This window comes from Lissotriton helveticus, chromosome 9 (genome assembly GCF_964261635.1).
Source record: "Lissotriton helveticus chromosome 9, aLisHel1.1, whole genome shotgun sequence".
In the NCBI taxonomy this organism is placed as follows: domain Eukaryota; kingdom Metazoa; phylum Chordata; class Amphibia; order Caudata; family Salamandridae; genus Lissotriton; species Lissotriton helveticus.
The window spans coordinates 141007277-141028473 of NC_136070.1; the positions used below are offsets into that span (position 1 = coordinate 141007277).

Here is a 21197-nt window from a genome sequence, read left to right on the forward strand (position 1 = left end):
CTCTTCACCTGATCGAGACGACAGCACCTGGTTCCTTCCTGGTTCCACACCGGTCACTGGCTAGTGACTTTGAACACTGACCCCTCTGCTTTCAGGTCCTCTTCTTCACCGATCCACCCTTGGATCGCACCGGACATCTTCCTACTGGTCGCCTGCAGCATCTTTTCTTGCAGGCTCCATTGACTTCAACGCGAGAACCCGACACACTTTGGCACCTATGCACTCGCAGCCCGTGGGTGGGTGAGGTAACGAGAGCATTTCGGTGCTCAAGGGTAGTCCACTTCTGCCCAGTAGTGCAGCCCCCTTTAGGAGAATAAAGGTAGGAGCTGGTCCCATTCCAAGTTAGATTATCCTGAACAACTTTACAAGAAGAAACTCTGGACTTCGACGTTCTGCTCAATAAAAGACTGAAGAATCTCCCTTGTGGGCAAGGAGTGTCCACCCTGCAACTGCAGGCACCATCAAGCGTCCAGCGGCTTCACTTTGTCGTCTTCCCTCGAGGATCCAGACTTCAGAGCCCAACGAGATCCGGATTCCCAGACCTCCCCGACCTCAACTCACATCTGCAGCAAAGCTGAGACCCGTGGGTGCGACGAGACACGTGGGACCGTCCATCTTGAAAGAACCTGCACATCGCTTCCAGCACGACTCCCGAGGTAAACTCGACCAAGTGCTTTGGGGACTGAGAAGCCCCAGCCCCGAGCACCGAAGATCAGCCCTCCAGCATCCACGAGATCTGCGTGGGGCCCTTCTGCTTGTTTGCTGCTCGACGCGTTGTCTGGTCACTTGCCGGCTGGCTAGTGGCCTCCTAGACGACGAACCTTTGCATCTTTGCTGCTGGTCTGGTTGCTCCAGACTGGCCCTTGCTCCCTTCCAAAAGAGGGGCACCCCGGACTCTCCTAGTCCGCACCAGACCTCTTTTCCACTCACCGCGTGGGTTGCCTTTGCCAAGGCCTGTTGACTCCAATCCCGGATACGACACCGCCGACAGCGAGAGCCTGCGTGGGACAGCTCGTGCCTCCATCCTGGTCGTCGAAGACACCTCCTGGTCCACGTGGCTGCAGAGTCAAGCGTCCACTGTTCACCTGATCGCGACGACAGCATCTGGTTCCTTCCTGGTTCCACACCGGTCACTGGCTAGTGACTTTGAACACTGTCCCCTCTGCTTTCAGGTCCTCATCTTCACCGATCCACCCTTGGATCGCACCGGACATCTTCCTCCTAGTCGCCTGCAGCATCTTTTTCTCCAGGCTCCATAGACTTCAACGCGAGAACCCGACACACTTTGACACCTATGCACCCGCAGCCCGTGGGTGAGGTAACAAGAGCATTTCGGTGCTCAAGGGTAGTTTAACTGTCCTAGTGTCCAGTTCCACAGTCGTTTTTGCCCTAACTAGTCAGGATTGTCAGTACTCACCATTAAACTTGAACTGTACTGTCCATAGACGTTGTTACGCATCTCGCGTGTGAGTTCACACTCTGCACACGCGTCCCGTGGGCCTCCTATTACTTACCTAAGGTGAAGATAGCGCAGTCCTAGCGAACCTCCAGCCTCTGGACAGCTCCATTCCTTCTATCGACTTTCACATTCCACTTACTTAGTATATGGTTTGTCGTGCCTCTAGGGCACCATTGTAATTTTGTGCAACTTGTCGTATTTTTCGGAAGAGATTGTCATGTGCTTAGCCCTCTGACCTCAAAGAGTTCAGAGGTGTTGTTATTAATAAATATAGTGTTTATTTTCATTACAACCTGTGTGGTGTCCTGTCATCTGGTATTCAAGGGGTTATATTGTGGTAAAACAGCTGGCTTCACATGCCAAAAGAGTTTAGCCTAAGACTGCTTTGTCCATGCTACCATTAGGATAGCTGGTCTATAAGGTTGACTTACAACCAATCACCATAAGGGAGGTCCCACAGAAGGGGGTTGGTTACAGTCCTTTTGAGCTTATGTTTGGGCATCCTGTAAGAGGACCCCTATGTCTTTTGAAGGAAGGATGGGAGTTACCTTTCAAAAAGCCTAAACTTGACATAGTGGACTATGTACTTGGTCTCCGCTCCAGGATGGCAGAGTACATGGAGAAGGCATCCAAAAACCTTGAGGCCAGCCAAGAACTTCAAAAAGCTTGGCATGACCAAAAGGCTGTCCTAACTGTTTACCATGCAGGACAGAAGGTGTGGGTGTTGGAGCCAGTGGCCCCAGCAGCTCTCCAAGACAAGTGGTCTGGACCCCATACCATCATTGAACAAAAGGGAGCAGTCGCCTACTTGTTAGACATGGGAACTCCCAGGAGCCACCACAGGGTGCTTCATGTAAACAGGCTCAAGGCATTTGTCAACAGGGAGGACATGGGCTTGCTCATGGCCACAGATGAGGGCAGGAGGAAGAGAGTGACCCTCTCTCAGACCTGCTCACTCAGAACCCTGATGATGGGTCAGTAGATGGTGTAGTCTTTTCTGACAGCCTCTCGGAACATCAACAAGAGGATTGTAAACAGGTTCTTCAATCCTTTAGACAAATGTTCTCACTGACCCCCAGTCAGACAAACTGGTGCACCCATGAGGTGGACACTGGTGAAAGTCTGCCTGTCAAGAGTAAAATCTACAGGCAACCTGACCACGTCAGGGACTGCATAAAGAAAGAAGTTCAAAAGATGTTGGAATTGGGAGTCATTGAACCCTCAGAGAGCCCTTGGGCTAGTCCTGTAGTTCTAGTGCCAAAACCTCACACCCAGGATGGTAAGAGAGAGATGAGGTTTTGTGTAGACTACAGGGGTCTCAATGCTGTCACTAAGACGGATGCCCATCCAATCCCTAGGGCAGATGAACTGATAGACAAGTTGGCTCCTGCAACTTTCTTAAGTACATTTGACCTAACAGCTGGTTATTGGCAGATCAGGTTAGCTGAGGATGCCAAGGCCAAAACAGCATTTTCTACCCCAGGAGGTCATTACCAATTTGTGGTGATGCCCTTTGGTTTGCAAAATGCCCCTGCCACTTTTCAAAGGTTGGTGAACCAAGTTCTCACTGGGTTTGATGACTTTTGTGCAGCATATCTAGATGATATTGCTGTCTTTAGCTCCACCTGGGAGGATCACCTGATCCACATGAGGAAAGTTTTGGAGGCCCTGCAGAAGGCAGGCCTCACTATCAAGGCCACCAAGTGCCAGATAGGGCAGAGTCAGGTTGTGTACCTGGGCCACCTTGTGGGTGGAGGCCAGGTTTAACCCTTGGAGAGCAAGATACAGGCCATAAAGGACTGGGCTCCTCCAACCACCCAGACACAGGTCAGAGCTTTCTTGGGCCTGTCTGGTTACTATAGGAAGTTTGTCAAAAATTATGGGTCCATTGTAACACCACTTAATGACTTGACAAGCAAGAAAATGCCAAAGAAAGTTCAGTGGACAGTTAGCTGTCAGAAGGCATTTGATGACCTAAAGCAGGCCATGTGTACTGCACCTATTCTCAAGAGTCCTGACTACTCCAAAACCTTCATTGTCCAAACAGATGCATCTGAGTTGGGTGTGGGAGCTGTTCTATCTCAACTGAATATTGATGGTCATGACCAGCCCATTGCTTTTATAAGCAGAAGGCTGACCCCTAGAGAGAAACGTTGGTCAGCTATAGAGAGGGAGGCCTTTGCTGTGGTTTGGGCCCTGAAGAAGTTGAGGCCCTACTTGTTTGGAACTCACTTCAAGATTCAGACCGACCATAAGCCCCTCTTATGGCTAAATCAGATGAAGGGTGAAACCCTCAAACTTCTTAGGTGGTTTATTTCCCTACAGGGGATTGACTTTACAGTGGAGCACAGACCAGGGACTGACCATGGCAATGCAGATGGTCTCTCCAGGTATTTCCACTTAGAACAGGAAGACTCACCTGGTCAAGGTTAGTTTAATGTCCCTAAGTTTGGGGGGGGGGTTATGTAGGAGAGTGGGGTCTGCAATCCTATGGTCACCCTAGATTTTTTGCTTTTTGCTTCACTGGTTTACAACTTTCCCTGGCTGTGGGCCTGCTAATCAGACCCACAGCCTAGCTGTTCTCACTCTAAATTGACAACCATGTACTTTAGGTGCATTTACCAATTGGTACTGGGCCACCTTATCAGTCCCTGTACAGTGTACCTTAGGTATCCAGGGCATAGATGTACCCAGAGCCTACCAGGGGCTGAAGCATGTATTATGCCACCCCTGGCTGGCCATCTAAAACTGGCACAACTGGCTGCAAGACAGCTGGGGCAAGGTGGTGTAATCACCCTTTGCTGTAGATATAGTATACCTATATCTAAACCTAAAATGGACACATATATTCCTATCAGTCACTCCTATAGCAGGTCTTATCAATCCTGAAGGCAGAGTGCTTGGAATTATGTGAGATGGTGCTCTGGCATGAGCTGAGCCCGCCTGCAGCTTGCGGAACCAAGTCCTAATAGCTGTTCCATGATAACGCTATACCATATACTCTTAAGTGCATTATAATCCTCGCGGTTAAATGCTAACTCTGGTATAACATTATCAAACCATGTCGAGTAAGGTGTCATACGAATTGGAATACTACCCCCTCGCCAATTCTGGCGACGGGGGGTAGCATTCCACCCTTCTAGAGGGGCAAGACATGTATGTAACTGAGAACCCCGGTTAAAGTTAACTCGAGCCTTGGCATCACAAAATGGATGCTGCCACCACAGACACAAGTCTGACCTCCTGCTGCTGGGAGTCCTTCCAGTGACAATTGTGGAGAGTGTGTCCCTCCCTGTTTCTGGATGTAATACATTGCAGTCATGTTGTCCGTCCGGATCAGCACGACTTTGTTGCACAGATGCAACTTGAATGCCTTCATTGCCATGAAGATTGCCATCAGTTCTAGTAGGTTGATGTGCATCTTTCGCTGCTGTGTTGTCCATAGGCCCTGCAGTGTACTTGAGGACATGCGCTCCCCAACCCTGGAGAGATGCGTCCGCAGTCAGCACTATCTGTGGTACAGGCTCCTGGAACGGTCGTCCCCTGCAAAGGTTTTGTGTGTTCCACCAATGCAGAGAGTTGTATGCACGACCGGTCACCAACACTAGGTCTTTCAACTGTCCATGAGCCTGGTTCCACTGTTGCGCCAAGCACTCCTGAAGCGGACGCATGTGCAGCCTCGCGTGTGGGACTATAAAGATACAGGAGGCCATCATGCCTATTAGTTGCATGAACACTTGGTGAGTGTTCTAGACAATAACCGTGTTGCATAAGTTGTCTCACCCACCTGTCTGTGGTAATGCCTTCCCAGACTGGCAGGAACTGCTGAAGTCTTCCCCCGACCGGTGTAATATGGTCTGGGGGCAGTGACAAGACGTCACTGTTTGTTAGTGGCGGAGGATCTGGCATTGTTATTTCCTCGTCCTCTGCCTTTGGTACTGTTCCCACGGTATCCACCTCTATTGTTTTTGTTATAGGTGGTTTGTGTGCCTCCTTTGCTGTATTGGGTTTGTTGCGACGTTTGTCCTCTAGACGCTACCCTGTTACCGGAGCGATGAAAGGAACCCCCCCTGAACTGCTGTGACTGTAGAGCTCCCATGGATTTGGCAGTTTCTGTGTCTTTTTTAATTTCTTCTAGGGTGGTGTCTACCTCAGGACCAAATAGAAAGTCAGGGTTAACTGGCTGATTAAGCAGAGTTGTTTGGATCGCTGACTTGAACCCAGAGATGCGGAGCCAGGCATGCCTCCTGAGCATTACACTAGTGTTGATGGCCCTAGCGGCTGTGTCAGCAGCATCTAACGCACATTTAATAGATGCGTTTGAGATTAACTTCCCCTCTTGTATGAGCATTTCCGCCCCCTCCTTATAAGCATCAGGCAGGTGTTGCAGTAGCTGCTCTAGCGTGTCGTAGTGAGCCCTATCATATCTTGCTAATAGGGCTTGTGTATTTGAGATTCTCCAAATATTAGCCGCTTGAGCTGCCACACGTTTGCCAGAAGCTTCCAAGATCTTGGATTCCTTGTCCGGAGGAGGAGCATCACCACTTGTTTGAGAGTTTGCTCTCTTCCGAGCATTAGCCACAACCAAGGAGTCCAAAGGGAGCTGTCCCTTGATATACGTAGGGTCCACAGGTGCAGGCCGGTACTTCCTCTCAATCCTGGGGTTTATTACCCTTGCCTTTGTTGGCTCTTTAAAAATGTCACCAGCATGTTTGAGCACACCTTTGAGCATAGGCAAAGTGTTTACTGATCTTTCTGAGGTAGAGAAGGTATCAAACAGAAAGTTTTCCTCCACGGGGTCAGTGTGCTTGTCCACATCATGGTTAAGGGCTGCCCTCTCAATTAATGCGTTAAACGCAGCAGTATCCTCAGTAGGCGATGTCTTGACCGCATAGGACTGAGTGTCAGGGGCGGTGTGTGGTTCTTTAGGGTCAACAGGGTCAGTCCATGGTTGGGACTCCTCCTGGCTTGTGTCAATGGGATAATTAAACTGGTCCTCATTGTACCCTTCCTCCACATCCTGAGTGGCAGGTGTGGGAGAATAGGTATAGTCTTGTCTATAGGAATGTATGGGGTCAAAAAGAGTAGGTGAGGTGGCATTCTCTCTTTCTTTTGAGTGGTATCTTGTAGGACTCCATAGGAGTTTCAGGAACAATTTTCCTTTTATAAATAGTGAGTCGCCCTGATTCGGAGTCGATGAACAGTTTCGACTGGTTATCATAGGATGGTGCCTGGAACAGAACGTCTTCCTGCATGGGCTGAGCAGTTGCGGCTACTGATGATGACTTGGATGCGTCGGTGTCCTTTGGGAGCTGGACCATCTTAGGTCGTGCCGTTGGGGGCAGTCCGTATTTTATTGGCGCCGTAAGCGTCGGTGACGGACTGACCTGCTTGGAGGTAGGCACCGTTTTTGATCCGACCGACTTCGACTGTTCTGCCTGTTGCTTGTGGCCTTGCATCGACTCGAGCTGTTGTTGCACAGCAGGTACGCCCTTTTGCTTCGACTTGCCCTGTTCTTGTGGGCCGAGTTTTGACTTCGACTCGAAGGCCTTCACCAGTAGGGGCTTCCGAGGCTTCGGATCGAGGCTTTTTTTGGGTCTCGCGTCCCTTGGAAGAGTCGCCATCTTTGGACCCCGACGTCGAACTGAGCGTGACGTGCTTAACAGTAGACACGGGCTTCGGCGCTCCGATCTTCGGCTCGACACCCCCTTGCGACCCGGAGGGGTCGAGCACACGTTTAGACTTGGTATGTTCCGAAGTCGTCGAGCCGATGACTGATTTCTTTGGAAATGTTCTTAGCCTGGCCTGGAAGCGGGGCTATAGAACGTGGATGAAGATCTTGGCTAAGGCCTTCCGGCGATGCCTCGACCTGAGCCGTGGAAGTGTGTTTACCGGGCCCCGCTACTGCGGTTGGGCCCTGCTTATAGCCTGAGTCGTCACCAACGGCTCCGATGGGTTGTGCGTCGTCTCCTACCTCGACGATGTCTTCATCAAGGACGTAGAATTCTTCTTCGTCCTCATCGTAGTTGGATTCTCGCCCTGACGCGGGATCCGACTGTCGATCAGGATCCTCCTCTTCTACACGCTCTTCGTCGTCAGCCCCGAAGATGTTTTCTGGATCGGGCGCTGACTCCCGCGCGACTGTCGTGCAGCGCGTCGAAGGCGAAGAGTTTTCTTTGATCGAGAACAGGCCATACAGCTGGCCTCGTCGTGGTCCGGTGAGAGACATTTATTGCACACCAGGTGCACGTCGATGTGAGGGTATTTTGAATTGCAAACGGGGCATAGTTTGAACGGGCTCCGTTCCATCGTCGATGGGGCCTTTGGTGTCGAAAGGCAAACGGCCGTCGATGTCCGCCTCGAAGAACTGGAACAAATACAAGGCACCGAACTAAAGACAATACCGACGCCCCGAAGGCCTTGAGAAAGTTCCTATATATATAATCCGAACGTGAGTTAAGAAAGTACATCCGAACCCAATGGCGGAAAAAAACAATCTGAGCATGGAGTGAATGCCCATGCGCACTGTAGTCCAGGGGAGGAGCCACCTATCTCGTGATACTTCGAAGACTCTTCCAGGACAACAGTGTGCAATCATCCGGACCCAACACTAGGCGGCGATCTATGCATAGATATAAATTCAGCAGCCCACATGCCTCGAACATATTTTTACCTTCCTGTATAAGTTCATTGGCCCTATTTTTTATCAGGTAGATGCTGCATTATGGACTCTAAGTCATCATAATGAGCCCTGTCATATCTGGCCAGCAACGCTTGGGTGTTGGCGATGCGCCAGATATTAGCTGCTTGTGACGTTGTTCGTTTACCTGAGGCGTCAAGTAACTTGGATTCTTTGTCTGGTGGTGAGGCCTCACCTGATGTCTGAGAATTAGCACGTTTACGTGCATTAGACACTACTAAAGAGACTAATGGTGCTGGACCTTTAATATAGACTGGATCTGGCGGGTCTAGAAGGGTATATGTCGTCTTCTGGGACATAAGGCACATCAGGGGTGTTGTAATCATCCCATGGATTAGGTGACTGAGGGGGGACTATTAGTCCTTGCTGGGTCATGTGCACCTCCATCTGTGTCATCAGAGTCTGTGTCTACATCATGTGGATTAGGGGATGGTGTAGGTGAATGGTGAGGTGGAGTAGGTGTAGGAGGATGAACAGTATGGAGAGGTGGAGGAGAAGGCATCCTTAATGGAGAGGTTGCAATGTCTCTCTTTTGGAGGAGGAGGAGGTGCTGGCGCCTCAAGTGGTCTCTTTTTGGAACTGAGAGTCAATTGGCCAGTCTTAGGATCCTTGACCAGAGTTTTTTGGTTAGGATCAGGTGTGAATAGTTCCTCTGAACAGGGCAAATCCTTTGGTGTCTATGTTTTCAGCTCCGTAGGTTTTTTCGGCACCAAGTCGGTAGCTGATTTCGGTTTAGAAGTGTGCCCTTTTGAAATGTCTTTTATCGGAACCGGTTTCTTCAGTTCTGGGTGTTTTTTCGGTTCCGAAGCGTGTTCTTGTGCTTTAGGCGGTTTTTTAGTCGGCTCCGAATGCGGTTTCGGCATTGATGAGCCGCTGCCAGTCTTCGGCGCCGTGTGCTTAGGTGTCGGAGCAACGGTCGGCGTGGTTGAAGAAGATGGCTTTTTCTTCGGTGTAGGATCGGCACCGTGGATAGGCTGGCTCGAGCTGCCTGAAGGCTTCATGGGCTTCTTTGCCGGGCCCGAAGGCGGGGCGTTGGAAGCAGTCTCTCGGTGTGCACCAGGGCCCGAAGGTGAGGGTGTGCCCGAAGTCTTTTTAGAGGGTGTCGAGGAAGGGTTGGAGTCGATGATCTTACTTACGACCCGTTGAGCTGGAGTGACTTCCTCGATGTTGGAGTCTTCGGCGTCTGAGGAGCTGGTACTCTCTTCGGCGTGCTGGTGTTCTGGCACGTCGACGCCCTCTTCGAAGATGTCGTCGGGATTCGAAGCTGACGAGCGAGCCATTGTTCTTCTTGGAGCGGAAGGAGGCACAAGCGGAACAGTCTTGGCCTCGTGCTCCGGTGAGAGGCAAAGGTTGCACACCTCATGTAGGTCGGTGTGGGGGAAACTTCGACCCACATCGAGGACACTTCTTGAATGGCGTCCTTTCCATGAGCCAGAAAGTTAGGCCTAGGTAGGCCCGAAGGCCTTCGTCGACGACCGGACTTTGAAGTGGTGAAGAATCGTGTCGATGTGGAGCGCGATCGAAACAATACCGTTGAACTGGTGAGGATTGCGCGCCGAAGGTAATTCGGTTCCTAACCGGAGCGCAGGAAACACATCCAAGCCCGATGGCGGAAAAAAACAATCTGGGGATGGAGCCGATGCCCATGCGCAATGTGGTCCTAAGGAGGAGTCACCTATCTCGTGACATCTAAAGAACTTTTCAGGACAACAACAAACTGCAAACATCCAGGCCCAACACTAGGTGGCGATCTATGCACAGTGTGCAATCTGCAGATCATATGCCTCGAACATAATACTTCAAAGATAAACAACTCGTAAGCCTCCGAGCCCAACACTAGATGGCAGACTTATGCAAAGCATGTGTATCTACAGCCACACATGCCTTGAACATACTTCTCCCTTTGTCTAGTGTAAGCTTCTGCAAACCGGCTTAAAGATGACAGAGCTTGTCTAGCACCACTGTTTTAGGCTTCCTCAATTATTTAATGCTTCAAACAGCCCTGTAGACTTTCTAAAATTAAACACATAGTATATCTTTGGAGGAGTTACAATTTGCATTACATTTCTGGAAAAATATAACTTTCGGCATTTCTTTATAGAGTATTTTGAATTATTAAGTGGAATCACATAAAAAAAGATTTCAGATGAAATGCTCTTCAAATTCAGAGCAAAATTGACTGACACGTACTACTTATCAGTAATGAAAACAAGTTAATACAGTATTTAAGAACAATCAATAATTCAACTATTAATGCACTTACCCACTTGCTGTGGTTTTCTGGCAAGTATCAAAGGTTTCAGTCGCTTTTGGTTGGAAAAAGTAAACTGTTCCACATGCCTCAAAGACTCTAAAGATAACTCTTGCTTTAGCAACCTGCTAGGCCGCAGTTGCTGAGCAAGCTCTTCCTCTCCCTTTTGCCTTTTTTTCCTCTGGGCATCCAAGGCCTTCTGTTTGGCATAGATATACTCAAGCTTCTTCAAGACCACTTCCTCAGTTTTCCCTGGATGATGACAGAGAAAGATTCAAAATCACAGTATTCATGTACCACTCATATTTGATTCTGCAGTAATTTGAGGATATCAACACTTTCAACGTTAGATTTTCAAAGTATGTCACTGCATTTAGTGAAATATTTATACATAAGGGTAGTGAAAGAGTGACACAAAGCATCAACATATACAGCTACAGATTCCCACAACAGAAAAACATCTGAGTAGTGTATTCTTTATTTCCAAATTTGGGTATTTACCTTTTAAGGTACACCACATCCATGTCAAGGACAATGCTAGGTTACTGCAGAGAAGAACAAGTTACTTACCGTCGGTAATGATATATCTGGTAGAGACATATATGAGTTATAGATTCCGTACCATAGAATTATCCCCAGGCGTCAAACTGGATCCGGACAATTTTTCTTCAGGAGTACCCCTGCGCGTCGGTAGGTGCCATTGGTCAACTCCTCGTTTGCCGTTGGTGTCGTGATCGTCGGAATGACGTCGCGGTATCTACTTAGACGCTGCCCCTGCACGCTGACGTCAGTTCTTTACAAGACATTCCACACCAGAAGTGCAGAGCCATGCAAGACACTGACTTACTTATTTGGGTTTTCTTTGAAAGCCGCTGCGTGGCTTTGGGGTGTGGGGGGAGGGGTGCTGAAAAGGCCCGGCACAGCACCTGAACGGGGAAACAGAGGCCCTCACGGATGCAGGAGCGGCAGACTCCGGTGAGGCTTCCTCGGCATAGAGATGTGGGGTAGGGGCGCTGTCACCTCTGTCCGCATAGCCAGGTAATGCAGGACGTAGTCGGGGGTCTTACCCAGCTCCGCAGTCGCCAGCTTCATTAAACTTTCTCTTTTCTTCCCTACATCCTCTTTCTTCGTCTCACTCCATCGTGCCTACACATCTCCTCTCTTTTCTTCTCTTCGTTCTGTTGTCCATCTTCCTGACTCCTATTTTCTATTATTGTTTCTCCATCTCTCTCTAAATTGCATCTCCCCCCACCTTCTGTGTCCTCTTTCCTTCCACACCTCTCTTCTTTTCAGGTCTACTACTCTCTCCTCTCTGTGCTCTTTACTAATCACACACACACAACCCCGCCACACACACACAACGCCCCACACACACAACCCCCCACACACAGAGCACCCCCACACACAACCGCCCCCACACACAACCATCTATCTATCTTATCTATCTATCTATCGCCCTTACTCTATCTGTCTATCTTATCTATCTTATCTGTCTGATCTGTCTTGTCTCTCTGTCTGTATATCTATCGCCCTCCCTCTATCTATCGCCCTTCCTCTATCGCCCCCCTCTATCCATCGCACTCACTCTCGCATCACCAGAGCATCACTCAGCACCACCACAGCATCAATCTGTGCAACCATTCAACAACAACTGGTTCAAATGTTCTCTCAATGTTTCAAGCTTTATTAAAAATGTCACAAAAAGATGTTAATATTTCACTTCTGTTCATGGATTTTGGTCACAATAAAATACATTGAACATAATCTTCACAAAAGTAATTTACAAAAGTTTAAGCTATTGCCATTATAAATTACAATAACTTTAAGTATTATTTAAAACTATTAAAAGCCATTGTTATTTGTAATATCAATACATCTAAGTCACGTAAATACACACATATTGCAGTACAAATGCTATCGGTGTCACATTTGCAAAAGTTAAAACTATTGGCATTGTAAATGACAAAGCTAATAATATTGCAATTTTTAAAACCAACACATAAATAAAAGAATTGTCATTTACAATACCAATAGCTCAAACTTTCCTAATGCGAGACCTATTGCATTGCAAAAGCTTGTTTCTATTGGAGGTGCGTATGTTATCTCAGTCGTGCTGGGTGGAGGTAAAGTGTGTGGGTTAGGTGAAGTGAAATGAGGTGCGTTGGTGGGAGGGGTAGTCAAGGTGGAAGAAGCGTATGGATCCGATGCCAGTAGTGGACAGGGTAATGGAGGGGGGAGGCTGTCAGAGGGTGTTGGAGATGTGACATCTTGTGTGCTGGAGGTGGGAATAGCTTGGGTATTAGTTGGGAAATTAGAGACTTGTTCTTTAATAATGGAGAAGATGCTATCCAGTAGATTTAAACTACGGTCTGTGGACTTAATGAGCATTGTTCCGTTATTGTAGATGTAGATGATGATGGTTGCTGTCGCATGGAAGAGCTGGGAGGGGGCAATAGAAATAACTAGACCATGCGCGGATTTCCTAGTGGAAGATATCGTAAGTGACGCTAGGAATGCTTTCCTCCATTGGGCTCTTCGTTTCGTGAGGAAAATTAAATCAGTGGTTGTGTTCCCGTTCTGAAGTGAGAAATAGGGATCAGTGAAGAGAGTTTCAGTGTGCAGTTTGGCAGATTATTTTGAGAGGTTGGGGGGATAAATGTTGTTGTAGGTATGTGTGCCTGTGAGTTCCATGATATGCGCAGCAAAGTCGGTGCGGTGAAAAGGGGCACAAAAGGGTGTATGGGACTAAAGAGGGATCCGTGAAATGTGGTGAGAAGAGATTGGGAAGGTGGGTGGGTACGGGAGGGTGAAAATAACAACTGCGGCTGTGAAGAAAGAAGAAAAAACGCACAGAGAGAAGCAAAAGAAACTACTGGTGGTAACTGACTCTGACAAACGAGGCCTAGAGCCAGTGCTATGATAAAAGACACTTAGAATACAGTGAAAACACCTACATACACTAGGGAACACTATGCGTTGGGGTAACCCTGTGATTAGCATGACCTCCTCTGTAAGGCCCTAGTACATAATAGGGCAGGGAGATTAAAACTACCTATAAGTCAGAGGTGCAGAAAGGCCCCTTCCCTTCCCTTCACCACTGTGCAAACGCCCCCCGCGGCGCGTTTTAAGTTGGGGAGTAAGTCCCCTTGAATCCGGAGTGTCCCTGGGGTCCAACTAGCCCCGACAGGGGCAGTGTGGGGGGGATTGGCCCCCCCCAGACATATTTTTTTACTGCCCCCAGGACCTGGCCCACCAGGGGGCTTCAATTAAACGAAGCGCGGGAGACCACGCTTCGTTTTAAAACATAAATTCTCGGCCAGATTCACGCACCCAGCCTGAATTCGCCCGATTAAAAAAAAAATGCTTTTTTGGGCCTTGGGTGTCCTTGTGGTACCCCCTGAGCAGGCCTAGGGGGTCAGTGTTTCTTCCCTGCCCCATTTTCTTCTTTTGTGCCTTTGTTTTTCTGGTAGAACCGAGGCACAAGGTGGCTGCCAACACTTCCTGGTTTGAAGTGTTGACAGCCAATTTGAATGCAGCTCGTGATCTGGAGGGTGCGCAGATCCACCGCCCCTCTATATATCAAAACCTTTACTTTTTGATTTTCTCAGCAACTACTGAACGGATTTACACCATTTAAGAAAAAGAGTTCTTTCTGAAACAAGGGCTAGCTTTGTGCCAAATTTGGCGTAACTCTGTTTAGCAGTTCGAGCTGTAGCCGTGTCTAAAGTTTGGTATGAGAAATACATTTTTTGACCTTTTTTAAAATTTCTCAGGAACTACTGAACGGATTTAAACTATTTAACAAAAAGAGTTCTTTCTGAAACAAGAGGTACCTTTTTACGAAATTTGGTGTAATTCCGTTCAGCAGTTCGGGCTGTAGCCGTGTCTAACGTTTCCTATGGGAATTAACATGGAGAAAACACGTTTGGGAGCCCCATTTTTTCTCAGCCCCCGCTTGCCAAATCACCCCGAAACTTTCAAGATAGGAGCGGACCGGAGCACCCCAATAGTTTTGAAAATGTTGCGAAGATTCGTCAAACGGCGCCAAAGTTATTTGGAAAAGAAAAAACGCTTTTTGAATAGAACCCTTTGAGAGAGTCCACTGCGCTTAGGGAGCCTCTCGCAACTGAGATGGGGAAATGATACCACTCCCCCTGGGATCACAACTTCTGTACTTTGGGCGCAGCTTTGACTCGTCTACCGATTTGTGTCCCTGTCTCCCTACCTCTCCTCTGGCCATGCCGTGTCTCTAATCTCCCCTCCTCTTTCCCTGCTTTTACCCCCCCACTTCCCGGAATATCTCCCCATGCCAGCTTTTCCCCCTACCTATAAGTTCCTTTTGTTTGTCTAAACCTTACTTGTAACTAAAATTGCCATGCTCTAATACCTGTGTAACCTTTGTAAAGCTGTAACCTGCAATTTATTGTCTGATACCCATGTAAAGTGCTCTGATACCTCCGGGTCTAGCCAGCGCTATATAAAACCCTTTTAAATAAAAAAATAGCTACTGGCAACCGTAGTTAGGTAGATATATATATATAGATATATATATATATATATATTTTTCGCTCGATTTTATCTTACAGAAGTAAAAGAATGGACCGCACTCCGTGATTCAGAATTCTTCACAAATTTATTGTGCATTTAAACAGAAAACAGGACGCGTTTCGGCATCGCGCCTTTTTCCACTGTTCATTGCACCATATGTCAAACCTACGGTTAAATAAAGTTACACAGTGAATTAAAAATGATGTCACATTCTATAGTAAGTAAACATAAAAGAAGGACTGACATTCATATATTATTTACAGCGGCCATCTTGGAGTGTGCTTTTGTTACCTTATATACAACTCCCTTTTATGACCTTTTAAGAAACAAAAGATTATTGAGCCCTGGAAGGGCAATGCATCAGTTTCTGACCGAGCAAACAGATCATCAGTCCACAGTTCTAAATTTCATAGGACAGTACATGATTGAAATGGATTCACATGAATATTAACAATAACATTACGTTATTTACAGCGGCCATCTTGGAGTAAGTTTTGATTAGTTTATCTACAACTCCTTGACCTAATTTAAACAACAACAAGTAATTAAGCCCTAGAGGGGCCATGATTCTAAAATTAACTAATCAACAGTCGACAATTCTAAATTTCATTGGACTGTGCATAATTCAAAAGAATTCAGATACATTTTGACAATTAAATAATGTTGCAGTGAAGGTTATCTATATACACAGTTACATCTAGTGAGAATGGGACCCAGTGAAAAGAACGTTGGGTTGTCAGCCTATTGACCTAGATGTATGGCCAATTCTTCTTCAGTATTAAGCCCTCGTGGAGTCTTATTTTATTTATTTAGTATTTTGTAGAGCGCACAGCTACCTCCGACGGAGGTGTCCTGGCGCTGAAGACTTTATCTCAGGAGGGTCAGGGGAGTAAGAAAGGAAGGAATAGAGTTAGATCTGGGAGAAAAACCAGGTCTTTAGTTTTTTTCGAAAAAGGGGTTCTGATGTCAGAAATCTTATCTCGGAGGGAAGCTGATTCCATAGTTTGGAAGTGGTCACTGCAAGGGCCCTTCCTCCCGTGCGAGCAAGACGAAAACGGGGGCAGATCATGAGGCGGAGATGGTTGGATCTGAGGTTTCGGGGTGCTTGTGAGAACCTCATTCTACGACGTAGGTAGGTGGGGCCTTGGTCATTGAGAGCTCTAAAGGCCAGGGTTAAGGCTTTAAATTGAATGCGTAGTTTTATTGGGAGCCAGTGAAGTTTGATCAGGTGGGGTGAAATGGAATGGCGGTAAGGGATGTTGCAAATTAGCCTAGCTGACGCATTCCATTCTGGACTTTTTGTAGTTGGTTAATGAGGTAAGTGGGGGCACCTACGTACAAGCTGTTGACGTAGTCTAGATGAGCGGTGATGAGGGCATGGACCACTGTTTTTCGAGAGTCGAGCGGTAGGTAGGGGATGATTTTTTTTTAGCATTCGTAACTCCCCGAAACAGGCTGAGGGGACTTTGTTGATTTGAGTCTTACAGGAGAGGGCGGTGTCAAATTGAAAGCCTAGGTTACGGGCGGCTTGGACTGGTACCGGGGGTGGGGGGGGGTTTGAGTTCTGACTGCAACCAAAGATTGGAAGGTAAGGGTGATTTTTGATTAAAGAATAAGACTTCCGTCTTATCTGTATTGAGCTTTAGGTTGTTGGCAGACATCCAGGCGGCGATATTAAGCATACAGAGGCGAAAGTTGTGAAATGATTTTTCGGTGTGGTCTTTGAAGGAGAACACCTGTTGGGTGTCGTCTGCGTAAAAGGTTACTTTGACGCCACAGGATTCAACTACTTTTGCCAGTGGTTTGAGATATACGTTGAAAAGGAGAGGGCTAAGGGCAGAGCCCTGCTGAACGCCCAAGGATCCCAACATCACTTGTTGTGCTCTGTTTGTAAGAAAAGATTTTACCCATAAGAGGGGGGACCCGCAGACACCTACTTCTTGCAGGCGAGTCAGTAGTTTGTCATGGGAGATGGTGTCAAATGCCGCGGATAGGTCGAGGAGGACCAACATGGCCTCCTCTCCCCTATCCGTGCATTCTCGGATCGACTCGGATACCTCGAGTAGTGCCGACTCAGTACTATAGTCTGGTCTAAAACCTGATTGGGTATCATGAAATAAGGAGTTAGATTCCAGGTAGTGTGACAGTTGTTTTTGAACAGCTTTTTCAAGAACTTTTGCGGGCTTGGGTAGAAGTGAGATCGGTCGGTAGTTGTTTAGACAGGTAGGATCAATGTCGGGTTTTTTTTGGATCGGAATTAGCATTGCATGTTTCCAGGCGGAAGGGGACAACTCCAGTGAGTAAAGAGGAATTCCAGATGTCTAGTAGAGGGTTAATGATTAGAGGGGCAATTTCGTTCATGATCAGGGCTGGGGCTGGGTCCAAAGGCGAGCCAGATTTACATTCCAAAAATAAATTCAGAGCAAGTTCCTTAGTAAGTGGTTGGAATGCAGTGAATGTATGCTTGCAGTTGGAGGAAAGATCTTTGGAGATGTCGGTACCGTTCTGAAGAATAATTACCGCAATGTTGGCAATTTTTTCTTCAAAGAAGTTTGATAGGTCTCACACAGTGCTTGGGACATGGGTACTGGAGTGGATAGTGCACTGGGATGAGTGAAATCTTTCACTATATTAAATAGGGCCTTAGTTGAGTTTTTTGCTTTGGCAATGGTATCTGAGAAGTAGGTGCTCATGAAGTGGCGCTTGAGTTTGCGAAACTCTTTAAGGCCTTGTCGGTAAAGGGCCTTGGCTACTAGATCATAGTTCTGTCTCCAAAGTCGTTCCAACTTTTTGCACACGCTTCTGTGTGCTCTTAGTTCTTGGGTGAACCATGGAGCCGATGGTTTTTGTCTGCGGGAAGTAAGGATTTGTAAAGGGGCAACTTTCTCGATAGCGGTCGTGAGGTCGCTATTTAATATACGCACCGCTTCGTTGAGGTCGTCCGGAAGAAGGTTTAGACTGTTATAGTAATTTTGCTCAAGGGCAGTAAGTGTAAGCTTGTGCCATTTTCTGCCTTGAGTTCTGATGGCAGATTCCTGTTTGAACGTTTGGGTCAGAGGTAGCTCGAAAGATATCAAGAAATGGTCAGACCATGACAGAGGTAAGGGGGGAAAAGTTGTAAGTTTCTCGCAGTTCGAGAAAATGAGGTCGAGGGTGTGACCTGCGGTATGAGTGGGGCTTTTTACTTTTTGTATCAAATTTATATTTTGCATAGATTCTAGGAGTTGGGACGCGCGGTTACAGCTACTTACATCCACGTGGTGGTTGAAATCTCCCAGTACCATGAAGTGGGGGTGTTTAAGGGAGAGATCTGCCGCGACTGCCAATAGCTCTAGAATGGCGGGTTGGGGGGTGTGCGGGGGGTTATAGACCAAGATCCCTGAGGAGATGGCTGTTGTAGAGTCAGTGATTGAGAAGTATAGAGCTTCAATAGGTTTAATGTTTAGAATTTTCCTTGAGGTGATTTTTAAGTGATTCTTTAGGATCACAGCGATTCCTCCACCAGTTTTGGTGCCTTCACGGCTTAATCCCGTGAAGATGTAACCAGTGGGTATAGCTAGGGCGATGTCTGGGTTGGAGGAGTCTTTAATCCAGGTCTCAGTTAAGAATAGTGCGTCCCAGAATGTGGAGGACAGTAATAGCCAGATGTCATTGGCGTGGCTGGGTAAACAGCGGCAATTCACCAATCCCATGGAATAGGTTTTTGTGGGGTGGTTTTGTTCTCATATGCCAGTAGTCGTTTTTTCATAGCTTCGCGTAAATCATCAGATTGAGTGGAATTAGGGTCCTACGCAATTAATGCTTCCAGTGCTTCTATTTTTTTTGGCACTTTGCCCTATCGCTCCACGCGAATTTGATCAAAATCTTAAGCAGGACGCCGGACATCTCCACTGTATAGCTTGCCTATTCATCCAATAGCTGAGGTACTGGATTTTCATATGCGGGGACCGTGTAAACACGGAGCCCGCGTGGGATACGTTGTACTTCCAAATATTTCTGAAGCGAAGTCGCTTCCCACCATTTTCGAATCTCGCGCTCAAACAGTCTCTAACTGCGCGAATAATGTTTGGAGGGGGCTTTGAACATTAGGCTCTGTACTGCTGGCTGATGTGCCTTGCACTGTGTCGATTCGAAAAATATCATCTGCTGCATCGCGTCGTGCTTGGCCTGAGTACATGCTGCTTAGTACTAGTCGTGTAACTTTAAGATACTTTCTTTTCTTAGAAGTGCAAGTTGTTCTGTGCGTTCTGAATTACTCGTTCCAGCCGGTAAAACGCTTCAACTTATAGCAATAATTCACGCTGTGGTTGTATACAGAAAGAAAACACAGGGACCTGTCAGTCCTCCGACTCACCAATCCTCGGTTTCAATTCTGCTTTTTCCTCCAGATATCTGCCACTGTATTTCAATCGGCGGTGCAATGGCGATGTTAGCTTTGCTCCAGGTTCCACCCAAAAACGCCGTTCTGCACTCCGGAGCGGGTGCGTGTCCGTAAACGCGGTGATGGAACCTGCGTGACAATTTTCGCTTGATTTTCTCTTACAGAAGTAAAAGAATGGACCGCACTCTGTGATTCAGAATTCTTCACAAATTTATTGCGTTTCGGCATCACGCCTTTTTCCACTGTTCATTGTACCATATGTTAAACCTTTGGTTAAATAAAGTTACACAGTGATTTCAAAATTATGTCACATCCTATAGTAAGTAAACATAAAAGGACAGAAATTCATACATTATTTACAGCGGTCATCTTGGAGTGTGCTTTCGTTACCTTATATACAACTCCCTTTTATGACCTTTTAAGAAACAAAAGATTATTGAGCCCTGATTGGGCAATGCATCAGTTTCTGACCAAGCAAACAGATCATCAGTCCACAGTTCTAAATTTCATAGGACAGTACATGATTGAACTGGATTCACATGAATAGTAACAATAACATTACGTTATTTACAGCGGCCATCTTGGAGTAAGTTTTGATTACTTTATCTACAACTCCTTGACCTAATTTAAACAACAAAAAAAAGTAATTATATGTATATATATATATATATATTTTTTTTCCTTAACCATTTTTACAGAGTATATGCATTTACCACACACGCCTTTTCGTTATAATGGCATTGGTGCTAAAGGCATATTTGTTGTAAAAGTATGGGTTGTGATTGAAACGGGTTGTAATAGCACTTGCGTTGAAATGGTATGCATGGTGTTGACATGCGAGTTAACATCATATATTCTGAATGGAGGCGTAGTCTTGAAGGGGAGGGAGTAGCCACTTCAACTATCTGCAAAACCCACCTGTCCAATGTGATGGTTTGCCAGTGGGGGAGGTGATGGCGAATCCTGCCACCCACTGGCAACTGGCGGCCCTGGAGGGTAGAACTAGGAGGGTTTAGAGGCTGTCGCAGAGGGGGCACTGGTGGACTGGCCTGCCCCCTGACCCATGACGCTGGGTCCCACGTCCCCGGCCAAGCAGAGGCTGACCAGTTTGCGCAGGGCTGTGGCTCTGGGCACTGTTTCTGTAGCGGCGAAAAGAAGACTGCGCAGGACGGTGGGAGCGAGGCCCAAGGATCTGGGCATAGCCCTAGACTCCTTAAAGCGCTCAAGTGCACTGTCCGCTTTCTCGCCAAACAGGCATGGCCATCAAAGGGCATGTCCAAAATGGTAGATTGAACATCGCCCCAGTGGATCTCAGCCAGGCATAGCGTCTCAAGGTTACTGACGTGGAAATCGTTCTGCCTAGCGAGTCGACGGTGTCCAGCCTACATCGAATTGCGAACTTGGCTGCATCTCTTCCCTCGGCAAGATCACGGGAGAGAGTGGCCTGGGCCTCCTCTGGGCACTGTGGCAGCACCTGCGCAACCGAATCCCACACAGAATGGGTGTATCGGCCCAATGTTCGCCGACCGCAGTCCCAAGCTGGCGGAAGAAAACATCTTCTTCCCAAGATGATCCAGCTTCTTGGATTACCTATCTGGGTGAGCAGTAGTAATGCACCTTTTGTGGAGGAGGCTTGGACCACCAAGCTCTCAGGGGTAGGGTGTTGGAAGAGGAAAAGTAGGCCCCTGGGGCCGGGCTGTGGTGTTGGGCAATCATCCTGTCCACAGGAGCTCCTGTGCTGGGCTTGGACCAAGTGCCCAGAAGGATGTCAGTGAGAGCCTCATTAAAAGGCAGCAGGGGCTCCATAGAGGCAGCTGTCGGCTGAAGCACCAAGATCCGGAGATTAGTCCAGACAGCC

The 21197-nt window shown here is 47.5% G+C and overlaps 1 protein-coding gene across 2 annotated transcripts in view; it reads right to left on the reverse strand.

Annotated features, from left to right (window-relative positions):
* The window catches only part of MGA (MAX dimerization protein MGA), a 949809-nt gene that overhangs the window by 44344 nt on the left and 884268 nt on the right, over nt 1–21197 (reverse strand). For both annotated transcript variants that reach the window (XM_078659651.1, XM_078659650.1), the window contains exon 22: nt 10423–10662. In XM_078659651.1, the coding sequence (XP_078515777.1) occupies nt 10423–10662 (240 nt within the window). The remainder of the gene's footprint in view (nt 1–10422; nt 10663–21197) is intronic.